This window comes from Caretta caretta, chromosome 10 (assembly GCF_965140235.1).
Source record: "Caretta caretta isolate rCarCar2 chromosome 10, rCarCar1.hap1, whole genome shotgun sequence".
NCBI lineage: Eukaryota > Metazoa > Chordata > Testudines > Cheloniidae > Caretta > Caretta caretta.
The window spans coordinates 43052339-43066349 of NC_134215.1; the positions used below are offsets into that span (position 1 = coordinate 43052339).

Consider the following 14011-nt stretch of genomic DNA (forward strand, 5'->3'; position numbering starts at 1 on the left):
AATCAGACACTCAGAAAAGAGTTAAACAGAAGTATAGATATAAAAGTAGAAAAGCTTGCTCGCTCGCTCTCAATTGACTAACAACTCCTTTCACTTCCATAGTTCAGACATTCAGTAATGCAAAAAAATCCACACACCAGTCTTTCCTATTAGGCATTTTCTTATAGACTCACAAAGGTGGGTGAAGAAAGTGATTTACTGTGCCATGTCCTGCCACTTCCCATGGCCCAGTATAAGATCAATCCCTACAGTACATTTTCTACTGGTTTGGGGCGTCCGGGCTTAAAGCGTCTGAATCTCATGTTTATGTCATGTTACTACTCCCAAGCACACTTGTTGGAAGTGCTGAATCCATTTACATTGGAGTATGGCTATTCTTCTCTTTTACACTGGAAGCAACTCTGTGGAGAACAAGCAATACTGCTGAAGCTTTGTGTCCCCCCTGAGGTGATTAAAAACTCAGAATTCCAATGATGCAGCCTGCTTGTCAGGTGATATTAAGAGACCTTCTCCACCTCCCTGGGGCAAGGCTGACAGATTCTATCTTCGGGAAAGTCTTAGATTCAGTGAGGAAACTAATTATGGTGACTAAATTTCTATTCTAATCAGTTCATAAATCTCTTTCAGGTCTCCAAAGATTAAAACATAAGCTGATTACACTGACAGCAGACGGTAACGGAGTTGGACTCCTGTCAGGTGTCAAGGCAAAGGAAAATTCTCCAGATAAAGGAGAATACCCTTGCCCCTGCTGAAAGCTAGAGTAAGACTGAATGCCTATTACATTGTAAATATTACTGTCCACAAAAATAGCACAAAGATAAGAAACCTTTTTGGGACATTTAAATAAATAACATGGGAGAACAGATCTAGCACAAGCAGTGAAGCGACACATTTAAGTTTTGATGCTACTTTGTGATCAGCATTGTATTTTTCATAGACCAAAATGTCAGTAGTTTCAGACTGTAATGCCAAACTCAAACATTTTTAACGACATGCTCAAGTGATTTAAATAAAACTAGGTCACTCTCAGAGCATAATCCTTTTACCAGGTGTGTCATGCTGAGCTGAAACACAGCAATCAAAAGATTAAAGACTCAAAATTAAATTGATTTTCCGATGAAAATCAATCTTGGGATGAATTCTCTGAGAGCCACATTTCTAGACAAACTCTGCAGCTGTGCTTACCAAAATGTCTATAACGTTTAAGATCAGTGGTTCACTCCACCTCTGAAAGGAAGTGGGGATGGATGCCCTCCTTACAAACCAACTGCTACAGCACAGTACTACTCTATTGACCAACACCTTACTCCACCAGTATCCCCCAGGTGTATTCAGAACCTGCTCATTCCAGTGACTACATTTTATTTACAATAGCCTGGCAGAGCCCTGAGTGAGCAAGCTGGATTCTGTTCTAAATCACTCATCATGAACAGAATTGTTAATGGACTTCACAGAAATATAGGCCTGGAAAGGATCTCAAGAGGTCATCTAGTCCAGAGCCCCTTGATCTGAGGCAGGACCAAGTAATCCTAGATCATCACTGACAGGTGTTTGTCTAACCTATTCTTGAAAACCTCCAATGACGGGGATTCCACAACCTCCCTACATGACCTATTCCAGTGCTTACCTCTGCTTATAGCTAGAAAGTTTTTCCTAATACCTAACCTAAATCTCCCTTTGTGCAAACTAAGCTGATTACTTCTTGTCCTACCCTCAGTAGGGGAGAACATCTGATCATGGTCCTCTTCCAAACAACCTTTTCCATATTTGAAGATTGTTATGTCCCCAACTCCTCCCCCCGAGACTTCTCTTTTCTAATCTAAATGTGTCCAATTCTTTCAACTTTTTCTCATAGGATAGGTTTTCTAAACCTCTTATCATATATGTAGCTCTCCCCTGGACTCTCTTCAACTTGTTCACATCCCTCTTAAAGCCTGGTGCCCAAAACTGCCAAGTAGAGTGGAACAATTACCTCCTGTGTCTTACATACAACACTCCTGTTAATACATCTCAGGATAACATTTTGCTTGTTCATAACAGTGTGAACCGAATGAGCCCACCTTGACTTTCAGAGCTGAGGCCGAGAATGAAGTACTGCCAGAACAAACTAACAAGAAAAAAAAATCAAATAAAATTTTACTAGTAAATTGTGTTTACTTAATCTAGAGATTAAAATATAGAGCCCCAAAATGTGTTTTCAGAGCAGAACCACCCTTTAATGAGAGATTACTGTATTTTCAGGATCATCTATTTAGTTCTGTAATGTACCCACTGTTTTACATGTCAGTGCAAAAGCTACTCACGAACAAGATTCTGTATGGGAAGTTAAGTGATAACAGCAAGGTTGAGAAGCTAAAATGTAGACGAACTTCGGAAAGAAACAGTTATTACCCTTTTATTATTTTAAAGACAAATAAAAAAAGAAAGCTTGCAAACCCCATTTACATACATTCTCAAAACAGAAACTGTATTGGTTGCAGCTGATAAGCTGCATCTTTCATAGCCTTTCTTCTGCTATCACCACTGTCAGCACAGAGTTCCCCTCTGTCCATTCTTGGGAGAAAGTAGAAATGGAAGGAATGTGGGTAACTGGATGCCTCAGTGAGAGACTTTGGCTAGTTAGGAAATTAATAATGGAATAAGGAGAGGCCTTTCACATCCAATTCACCAATGTAAATTTGACTCAAATTAAAGTAGCTGTTATTTGATGACTGTTTGGTGGCCCATGTGAAACAAACTGGGTGATCTCCATCTAGTTCCTAGTGAGCAAATGTTCACATAGCAGTAATTGTCCCCCTTGTTGACTGTTCCACTAGAGAGGTAAAGAACTGAATGGGTCTTGGAGACTGAACTATTCCCTCACTCCTAAACATGGTCCCTCCAGGTCAAAGCTGAGGAACATTAATACGGTAGCGTGGAAGCTTGTATTAAAGTTGTCTATTTAGGTTTTGTGGATAAGGAGTGTTTTGATCTACAGAGCTACCAACCAGTCACCGGACAGAATTAAAACCCATCTACACTAAAAAAATTATTACCTATATCACAGAATCATAGAAGATTAGGTTTGGAAGAGACTTCAGAAGGTCCAACCCCCTGCTCAAAACAGGAACAATACCAACTAAATCATCTCAGCCAGGGCGTTGTCAAGCCGAGCCTTAAAAACCTCTAAGGATGGAGATTCCATCACCTCCCAAGGTAACCCATTCCAGTGCTTCACCACCCTCCTAGTGAACCAGTGTTTCCTAATATCCAGCCTAGACCTCCCCCACTGCAACTTGAGACCATTACTCCTTGTTCTGTCACCACTGAGAACAGCCTAGCTCCATCCTCTTTGGAACCCTCCTTCAGGTAGTTGAAGGCTGCTATCAAATCCCCCCTCACTCTTCTCTTCTGCAGCCTAAATAACCCCAGTTCCCTCAGCCGCTCCTTGTAAGTCATGTGCCCCAACCCCCTGATCATTTTCGTTGCCCTCCACTGGACTTTCTCTAATTTGTCCACATCCTTTCTGTAGTGGGGGGCCCAAAACTGGACACAGAACTCCAGATGTGGCCTCACCAGTGCCAAATAGAGGGAAATAATTACTTCCCTCGATCTGCTGGCAATGCTCAGACTAATGCAGTCCAATATGCCGTTAGCCTTCTTGACAACAAGGTCATGCTGTTGACTCATATCCAGCTTCTCATCCACTGTAATCCCCACGTCCTTTTCTGCAGAACTGTTGCTTAGCCAGTCGGCCCCCAGCCTGTAGAAGTGCATGAGATTCTTCCATCACAAGTGCAGGACTCTGCACTTGTCCTTGTTGAACCTCATCAGATTTCTTTTGGCCCAATCCTCCAATTTGTCTAGGTCACTCTGGACCCTATCCCTACCCTCCAGCGTATCTACCTCTCCCCCCAGCTTAGTGTCATCCATGAACTTGCTAAGGGTGCAATCTAGCCCATCATCCAGATTATTAATAAAAACAACGAGGAGTCCAGTGTCACCTTAAAGACTAACAGATTTATTTGGGCATAAGATTTCATGGGTAAAAAACTCACTTCTTCAGATGCATGGAGTGAATATATATATATTGGCACATGAAGAGAAGGGAGTTACCTTACAAGTGGAGAACCAATGCTGAAGGCCAATTTAGTCAGGGTGGATGTAGCCACTCCCAATAATTGATGAGGAGATGTCAATACCAAGAGAGGGAAAATTGCTTTTGTAGTGAGCCAGCCACTCCCAGTCCCTATTCAAGCCCAAATTGATGGTGTTAAATTTGCAAATGAATTGTTGCTCAGCAGTTTCTCTTTAAAGTCTGTTTTTGAAGTTTTTTTGTTGAAGTATGGCTACTTTTAAATCTGTTATTGAGTGTCCATGGAGATTGAAGTGTTCTCCTACTGGCTTTTGTGTGTTACGATTCCTGATGTCTGATTTGTGTCCAATTATTCTTTTACGTAGAGACTGTCCGGTTTGGCCAATGTAAATGGCAGAGGGGCATTGCTGGCACATAATGGCATATATCACATGAGTAGATGTGCAAGTCAATGAGCCTCTGATGGTGTGGTTGGGTCCTATGATGGTGTTGCTAGAGTAGATATCAGGACAGAGAAGGCAACAGGTTTTGTTAAACGGATTGGTTCCTGGGTTAGTGTTTTTGTGGTATGGTGTGTAGTTGCTGGTGAGTATTTGCTTCAGGCTGGGGGGCTGTCTGTACGCGAGGATTGGCTGGCCTGCCTCCCAAGGCTTGTGAGAGTGGGGGTTCGTTTTCCAGGATAGGTTGTAGATTGTTGATGATGTGCTGGAGAGGTTTTAGCTGGGGGCTGAACGTGATGTCCAGTGGTGTTGTGTTATTTTCCTTATTGGGCCTGTCCTATAGTAGGTGATTTCTGGGTACCCGTCTCAATCTGTTTCCTCACTTCCCCAAGTGGGTATTGTACTTTCCCTGACCATTTTCTTGTTGCTAACATACCTGTAGAAACCCTTCTTGTTACCCTTCACATCTCCTGCTAGCTGCAACTCCAGTTGTGTTTTGGCCTTCCTGATTAACCCCTGCATGCTTGAGCAATATTTTTATACTCTTCTCTTGTCATCTGTCCAAGTTTCCACTTCTCGTAAGCTTCCTTTTTGTGTTTAAGCTCACTGAAGATTTCACTGTTAAGCCAAACTGGTCACCTGCCATATTTGCTATTCTTTCTGCACATTGGGATGGTTTGTTCGTGCATCCTCAATAAGGCTTCTTTAAAATAAAGCCAGCTTTCCTGGACTCCTTTCCTCCCTCATATTAGCCTCCCAGGGGATCCTGCCCATCAGTTCCCTAAGGGAGTCCAAGTCTGCTTTTCTGAAGTCCAGGGTCCATATTTTGCTACTCTCCTTTCTTCCTTTTGTGAGGATCCTGAACATAACCATCTCATGGTCACTGCTGCCCAGGTTGTCACCCTCTTCTACTTCCCCTACCAATTCTTCCCTGTTTGTAAGCAGCAGGTCAAGAGGAGAATGTCCCCTGGTTGGTTCCTCCAGTAGTTGAATCAGGAAGTTGTCCCCAACACTCTCCAAAAACTTCCTGGATTGTCTGTGCACTGCTGTATTGCTCTCCCAGCAGATGTCAGGGTGACTAAAGTCTCCCATTAGAACCAGGGCCTATGTTCTGGAAACTTCAGTTAATTGTTCAAAGAAAGCCTCGTCTACCTCATCCTCCTGGTCCGATGGTCTATAGCACACGCCCATCACGATATCACCCTTGTTGCTCTCACTTCGAAATGTAACCCAAAGACTCTCAACAGGCTTTTCTCCAGTTTCAAACTGGAGCTCTGAGCAATCAGACTGCTTCTTTACATACAGTGCAACTCCTCCACCTTTCCTCCCCTGCCTGTGCTTCCTGAACAGTTTATACCCATCCATGACAGTGCTCCAGTCATGTGAGCTACCCCACCAAGTCTTTGTTATTCCAATCATAGTTCTTTGACTGTGCCAGGACTTCCAATTCTTCCTGCTTGTTTCCCAGGTTTCTTGCGTTCATGTTCATGCCCCTAAGGTAACTATCCGATTGCCCTACTTTCTCAGTATGAATCAGGAGGCCCCCTCTGTTGCACCCTCCTCCTTGTGTTTCCTCCTGGTATCCCACTTCCACATTTACCTCAAGGCTTAGGTCACTGTCCCTGTCAGAGCAATAGTGCACCTGGGCCGTTTTCAGCACTGGGTTAGGCAATCATCTAGATAATGACAGGTTTCAGAGGAACAGCCGTGTTAGTCTGTATTCGCAAAAAGAAAAGGAGTACTTGTGGCACCTTAGAGACTAACCAATTTATTTGAGCATGAGCTTTCGTGAGCTACAGCTCATGAAGTGAGCTGTAGCTCACGAAAGCTCATGCTCAAATAAATTGGTTAGTCTCTAAGGTGCCACAAGTACTCCTTTTCTTTTTTCATCTAGATAATGTGGTGCGAGAATGCCAGCACCCTGTGTCTCCAGCAGAGCTTACACCAGCATTAGTACCGGTGCAGCTGCCCTGTTGTTGCATCACAGGTACTAATGTTGCATCTGCACCCCTATCCCCATCCCCCCTTGTAAGGGTCCTTCATTTGGCGCCTCCCACCCCTCGGGCTGGCTCCCCCACGAGGGCGCTTCGATTGGGTATGAAATCTAATTTCCAGGCGCAGCCAGGCCGAGCGGGGCCCTACGACGGCTAACGCCGGGGGGAGGGGGAGCCTCCTTACAGACGAGGCTTTGTCTGATCTTTTCAGCTCCGCACCGCTGAGCGCCGAGGGCCCCGTGCACAGCAGAGCCCCGCGAACCAAGGCCCCCGCTGCCGGAGCGGCGCTAACGGGACTTCAGGGCTCGGCGGGGAGCTGGATGCAGGGCCGCGCCTCAGGGAGCGGGGAAGAGGAAAGAGGGCCCCGGCAGCAAGCTCCCAGCAGGGAAGGGGGTTCCTGAGGGTCCCCGGCCCCCCTCACCTGCTCGGCTCCGAGTCTCGGCTCCGCCATTGCTCTACCCCAGGATCTCTCGCGTCGGAAGTTGTCAGTTACCAAGGTTACTAGCTGACCCGGAAGAGCTTAGAGAAAGAACCATAGAGAGGAGTGAATCGCTGACCCGACAATCCGCAGCGCGCGCAGGAAGGAGCCCCAGAGAAAGCCCCGCTCCTTGCGGAGGCTGCGTCTCTCCGCCTCAGGCCGGGAAGCCCCGCCCCTACCCACACTGGCCTCTAGGGGCGGGGCCGGTAGGGGCTTCACCGCTGCGTCCAGCCAATCGCTGAGCCACCCCTGGGGGCTGCCCTGGCAACAGTCCCCTACTGCGTGCTGCGGCTGGTGCTCGGCCCGGCTGGCTGGGAGCCGCCAGCAGACACCAGAGCTCGCGGGCACTAGGGGGCTCGGGGGTGACAATGGGCCTAGCCCAGCGCCGTCGAGTGCTCGCCAGGGCGGAGCGTGTCCTGAGAGCGCGTCCGCCGGGAGCCAGTCGCGGGGAGTCCCCGCCTGGGGGCGGAGCGGGGCGGTGAAGTGAATCCGGAGCTGGTTGCGGGACCGATCCCCAGGCTGGCCGGGGGGAGGAAGGAGCCCGGGCTGCCTGGGGGAGCGGAAGTGAGCCGAGGACTTTGCTCAGCTGTCCCTCCCAGGGGGAATGGGCGGGTAGAGGGCGCAGGTAACCCGACTGTGGCACAGGGCCCGCGGCCCTGCCTGTCAGCGCGGTTGGGGCAGGCGTGGCGCTCGTTATCAGTTTTCACTTCCAGTTCACTGCAGGGTTGATTATTCCTGTGTAGTTTGTTATGTAAAACCTAGGTCTGTGCTTTCCCGCTGTTTGTATTCAGCGGGTTGTAGGGGCTAAGGCCTCAGAGCACGAAGGCAGCACTTCTAGCCCACTGATTTGAATGAAGGTGAGGGTCCTAGAGCCCTCTGAGGAAGTGAGCTGTAGCTCAGGAAAGCTTATGCTCCAGTAAACTTGTTAGTCTCTTAAGGTGCCACAAGTACTCCTTTTTCTTTCTGAGGATCTGGGTCTACCTTGTTTTGCCTTAGCTAGTGAAGACTACATTATTTAGAATAGCAGCATAAAAGAATGGGTAGGGCAACAGAATTTAAAATGTAAAGTACTCTAGTCAATGGGTGATCCTATGGCAGTGGTAAAGCCTGGGTGAACTTAAACCAAAGCTGATAACAGTAAAAGCTTGAATTCTACCCTCTGTGGACCCATTTCCAATAATGATGATACAAAAATTTCCATGAACTTCAGGGAATGCAGGATCAGCTCATTATACTCAATGGAGCCACATCATTGGCTAGAATTAAGGCTAGAGTAGTAATTTTCCTTCTGATTTTGCACATGAGCAAGTCTGAATAAAGAACATAAAAGAACTAATTAAAACCGAATCTTCACACTTAAACTGAGTAAACTGAACAGCATAGATAGAACTCTGAGACAGTCGCTTCAACCAGTACCGGGTTTACAATGGCGCAGGGGCGCCAGGTTCACACTTGGAAGAGGCCCACAAAGGGTTAATCCAGCCTGGGCCACAGCCCAGCAATGTGAAGAGTCAACAACTTCCTTGCAGCAGCTGAAACACTCAGCAGCCTAGGGAGCGCAGTGCGCAGGTGCAAAAGGGACTGGGTGTTGCAGGGTTTGCTGGGAGTTGTAGTTTGCATGCCGCAGGGACTCTGGGACCAGCGCTGGAGCTGCACTACTAATTCCAGAATGTCCCGTGTCATGCTACCAGCCACCCCAGCTGAAGTGGTCACACCGGACCGAAAAGAAACCCCAAGCAAGGAAATGGTCTGGTGCAGGGAGAGGTTCCTGGCGCTAATCACGCTGTGCTCCCCTCCCCCTTGGAGCTCCTGGCTCCCCCCACACCTGAGTCTCCCCCACTATCCTGGGGCGGTGGGGAGCTGGGGGCAGGCCCCCAGCGAACGTGATGTTTGGGGTCTCCTGGGCACTGTCCCGACCCTGCACTTCAGGGTGGTGGTAGTTGTCTGTGGTCTCTGGGAGGAGGGGGGGTTGTGATGGGGGGCTTGTCAGTGCTGGCTGCTGCACCCCCTGCCAGTGGGAATGCCCAGAAACTGCACCCCTGCACTCTGGGGAGGGAGCACAGCCCAGTTTTGGGGGAAAGGGCAAGTTAGGGTGCAATGGGGGAGCTGGCAGTGACTCTGTGTGGGGGCTGTAGGAGAAGAAGTGTGTTAAGGTGAGGGTTGGCTTGGCAGATGGAGGGAGGGGAAAGTCTGGGTTGAAGGTGGGGGTTGGCTCAGTGTGGGGAGGTAGCAGAAGAAAGGGAGGTGACAGCCCTGGGGTGAAAGTGTGTGTGGGGAGGTGGGCAGTAGCAGGGAGATTGAGAGCCTTTGTTAGGGGGCAGTTGTGTGGGATGGGAACAGTAGGAGGGACCGGGGGGGGGGGGGGCAGGAGAGCCCAGGTGTGAAGATTGGGGTAGGAGCTTGAGGCTGGATTGTGGTATTCTTTGTGATAAAGTCTGTGTGTGTGTGTCTCTCAATGGCCCTTTCTCCCTGCAAAAGATGGGCACCAGCAATTTACCTTCTCACACTCTGCCCCAAAGTTTTGTAAACATTATTGTACCAAAGTAGAAAATGCAGCTTTCAAAAAATGTATTTACGAAACATAACTTTGGGTGGAGCAGGTGGTGATGGGGAGATGCAGGTGCGACACCACTGACTGCTACATCCAGGCTTAACGTGGCTCATAAGTGTGCTAATTAAGCACTTGTGTTCAGGGCCCCAAGCAGGTCCTGAGTGTTTAAAGAAAAAAGAAAGAACTAACAAACAATCCCCCTCCCACACAAACCAAATTCAGTGGTGTTCTGGGTACATTGATGTTAGCCAAGTTTGTTCTCTGTGGGCTGAGTGGAGGTCTCAGTTTGACTTCAAATATCTTGTTTTTGAATAAATGTTTTCATTCCCATCCCAGCAATACCACATTTACTATGGCATCAATGGTGCTGCCATGCTGGGCCCACACTTGGAAGGGGCTGATCACAACCACATAGAGGCCCACAAATAAGTTTGGTGCCAGGCCCACAAAAAGTTAATCTGGCCCTGACTTCAACTGAGGCCTGATCCTTAAAAATTAGCTTGAGCTAGCTATGTTATTCCATGTTATGAAAAATTTATAGTTATGTGGACCTAACCGCTCTCATAGAGAAAGCTTATGAGGAGAGGCTGAGGGAACTGGGATTGTTTAGTCTGCAGAAGAGAAGAATGAGGGGGGATTTGATAGCTGCTTTCAACTACCTGAGAGGTGGTTCCAGAGAGGATGGTTCTAGACAGTTCTCAGTGGTAGAAGAGGACAGAACAAGGAGTAATGGTCTCAAGTTGCAGTGGGGGAGGTTTAGGTTGGATATTAGGAAAAACTTTTTCACTAGGAGGGTGGTGAAGCACTGGAATGCGTTACCTAGGGAGGTGGTGGAATCTCCTTCCTTAGAAGTTTTTAAGGTCAGGCTTGACAAAGCCCTGGCTGGGATGATTTAATTGGGGATTGGTCCTGCTTTGAGCAGGGGGTTGAACTAGATGACCTCCTGAGGTCCCTTCCAACCCTGATATTCTATGATTCTATGAAAGCTGACAGAATAATTCTTCCCCCATCCAGCTACCATATCTTGAAATGGATTAATTGCATCGACACACAGAAAAAACCTTCCCTCCATGTAGGAAGTGTCTATACTACTGTGCTGCAGTGCCGTTGTAGTAGCTGTAGCATAGGGATGCCCAAACTCTACCATTAAACAGCAGGAAAACTAAGTTGTAAACAGTTCATAACAGCCTGTAGGAGCCATGTGTATCCTATAGCTTGCAGGTGCTAGTTAGAAGAGAACACCTACAGACCTTGGCAGAAATGGCTGTGAAAGTCTTAACACCTCTGCTGTTGGCTGCCTTTCTATTCACAGAACTGGGTATCAGCTCTGTGAAGAAAAGGTAGCATTGCCATGGAAACTGCAGCCACCAGCTGAGTTAGAATCTGTTGCCAGGATCAGCTGCTGGTTTACAGGAAAATGCCTCTCTCTACCTAACCCCTAACACCCACCATGCTGTTAGAACTTAAGGGAGGAGAGTTTACAAAAAATATTCAAGCAGCTGAAAGGAACGAGGTTTTAGTAGAGCTACCCTAGGTTTCCTTCATAGGAGGCTAGTTACCTGGCACACTAGCAATCCCAAGGTGGCTGAAGGCACATATCCTAAACAAAGTGGAGAGAGTACCAATACCTGGTACAATCAGCCATGAGTTACCGGCAAGCTATATAGTAAGTTATTGCTTATGTACGAAGTATGGCTACTTTTCACACTCACCAGTAAAACCAGCCAGACTAGTAAGAAATAGAAAGCACTATCAATATGCAAGTTTGGAGAGGCCAGCATAATACAAGGAAATTTGTTGTTCTGCTCTGAAAAGTGCCTATGTGAAAATAGCACCTTCCTTAACAGTTGCCTCCTATGTGCAACCATAACTTCTAAAATGCCTCCTCCCACGCCCTTTTTGGGCCTGTGTAGCCACCTTAGCACCCTTGACAACCCTAAAAGTGGCTGGATTCTAGTCTTGTTTATGCTTTCAGAATTGCTTACCAAGTTTTAACTACAGGCCCAAAGTCTGACCTCAGTTGCACTACATAATGCTGCTGAAAGCAATGGGCTCAATTGGCTGCACTATATGCAGAGTGACCTGAACAACCTCTTGCAGGTGGTGATGTATTAGAACAGGGGTGGCCAACCTGTGGCTCTGGAGCCGCATGTGGCTCTTCAGAAGTTAATATGCGGCTCCTTGCATAGGTACTGACTCTGGGGCTGGAGCTACAGGTGCCAACTTTCCACTGCTCAACCCCAGGCCATGCCACCCCTTCCTGCCCCCTCCCCTGAGCCTGTTGTACCCTTACTCTTCCCTGCTCCATCCCAAAGCCTCCTGTACACTGCAAAACTGCTGATCACAGTGGGCAGGAGGCACGGGGAAGGAGAGGGAGGTGCTGATCAGCAGGGCTCCCTGCACACAGGAGGTGCTGGGGGAGCTGATGGGGGCTGCTGATGTATTACTGTGGCTCTTTGGCAATGTACATTGGTAAATTCTGGCTCCTCCTCAGGCTCAGGTTGGCCACCCCTGTATTAGAAGATAAACCATCTTGACTCATGCATCCCCAAGCTGGGATTGCTGGGCTAGCAGTTAGAAAATCTTTTCACTTATAAAATGAGCAAGTTCAAGCTGCTATCAGACATAAACCTAGAACCCCATAAGGGCACGCAGTCACTAAGGGCCAGATTGTCAAAAGGTACTTGGCACCTAACTCCTATTGAAATTCATTCAGGCATGTAAATACCTTTGAGGATCCAGGCCTAATTAGAAAGAAAAGTGGCTAGTCAAACAAACTAAATCAGTGGCACTATAGACAACTGAAAACATGCTTGTGACTTCTTGTCAAAGATTCCTTTACAGGCTAGACCTGGACTGAGACAAAATTGAAAGCCATTAAAACCAAAAACCCACAGTGAGTGGGCTCAAGTTGGCTAACTAGTGATACTCTAGTAGTGTTAAAAGCTAAGTGGCCCCAGCAAGCTCGTTTAAATGGCTTGTGTATTCTTATTGTATGGTTTACCTTGGGAGAGAAGGGTTCACATGTTCTGGGAGGGCAGTGATTCCATTGCTCTCTCCTTTTGGAGCTTACCGAAGGTGGGTCTTTTAGACAGAGAACAGTATATCACAAAAGCACACAGGGAATTTTTGTGATGTTTTCAACCAACTAGGGACATAGGATTTTTAAATTCTGAAATGATGACATTTAACATTCAAATTTTCTCAATTTAAAACATTTTTGAAAAAGGGTTAATTACCTCACCCCAAAGTTTTCATTGCTTTAAGCTCTTATAAAAGAATGAATCCCATTTCCCCATCTAATTGTTTATTCTTTTGAACTCAGAAGTCATTACACCATTTCCCCTACCCCAAGTAAAGTAGAGACAAATGAAAAATCAGTAGTCAATTCATAAGAGGGGAGGATGATACCCAGACACTGGCATTTCATGTAAATACAAGAACTCCAGCTTTGGATGCAGAGGCTAAACAGCATTATTATTGAAATCTGTAGTATGAATGCCATGGCTCTTTGCAGCCAGATGTCAAACATCAATCACCAGGAAGGCTAATCAACTGCAAGCTTCTCCAACTACTGGAGGCTAAAAAAGGCCCGTTTCTAGAATGACAGTGCAATTTGTTCCTGTTTTGCTCTAACTGTTGGAGGAAGCCACCCAGCTCTGACACACACATGCCTCTTTCCGCACATGCGGGTTTCAAGGAGACCGGCACTACTGATTTTATGGGCTGCCACCATCTCTGTGACTGGTAGTATGTTTATAATATATGGATGTTAAGAAACTTAATTGTCCTGGACAACTCAGCCATGGGACTGACATCAGTATCTGAGTGGACACTTGTGATGAAGTAGGAATGTTCTTAACGTTTTCTCTGAATACTGTGTGGGTGCCTCAGTTTCCCCTAGGCATTTCTTAAGTATCTAGGTGGTGAGATAAGGGGGTGTGATTGTTGCAGAGCCCTACAGGGCCAGTGTGATGCTGTCTGCACAGAGAATGGCCGACACCCTGTCTCTTGGCAACTAATGGCCTGGGCCCCTCCTCTGCAAAGGTGCCAACTGAAGGTGTTGGAGAACAAAGAGAGCAGGTGGCCTCCTGCCCCAGGAAAGAGACAAAAGCCAGAGGAGGGGCGGGAGAGTTTCAGTTTGGAGCTGGCTGGGGAAATGGAGGGAGGCCTCAATGGGGCTCTGGCCTCCCTGCCCCCCAAGACAGACCTGATTGAGGGGTCCTGTTCTCTGTACCTACAAGCTTTGTTTTAGACCATGTTCCTATCGTCTAACAAACCTTCTGTTTTACTGGCTGGCTGAGAGTCACGTTTGACTTCAGAATTGGGGTGCAGGACCCACTGGCTTCCCAAGGAGCCCCACATGGGTGGACGTGCTGTGGGAAGCGCACGGTGTGGAAGGGGCTGCTGAATGCTCCGAGGTCAGACTCAGGAAGGTCGAAGCTATGTAAGCTTCTTGCCCTGGAGACAGTC

General features: G+C 47.3%; 1 protein-coding gene across 3 annotated transcripts in view; it reads right to left on the reverse strand.

The window, feature by feature from the left end:
- BBS4 (Bardet-Biedl syndrome 4) overlaps positions 1-7095 on the reverse strand; it is a 96946-nt gene extending 89851 nt beyond the window's left edge. The window contains exon 1 of one of the 3 annotated variants that reach the window (XM_048867368.2): positions 6931-7095. In XM_048867368.2, the coding sequence (XP_048723325.2) occupies positions 6931-6960 (30 nt within the window). In that variant the 5' untranslated portion in view covers positions 6961-7095. The remainder of the gene's footprint in view (positions 1-6930) is intronic. The other 2 variants (XM_048867367.2, XM_048867369.2) reach the window with 2 other exon arrangements.
- Between the last annotated feature and the right edge of the window lie 6916 nt (positions 7096-14011).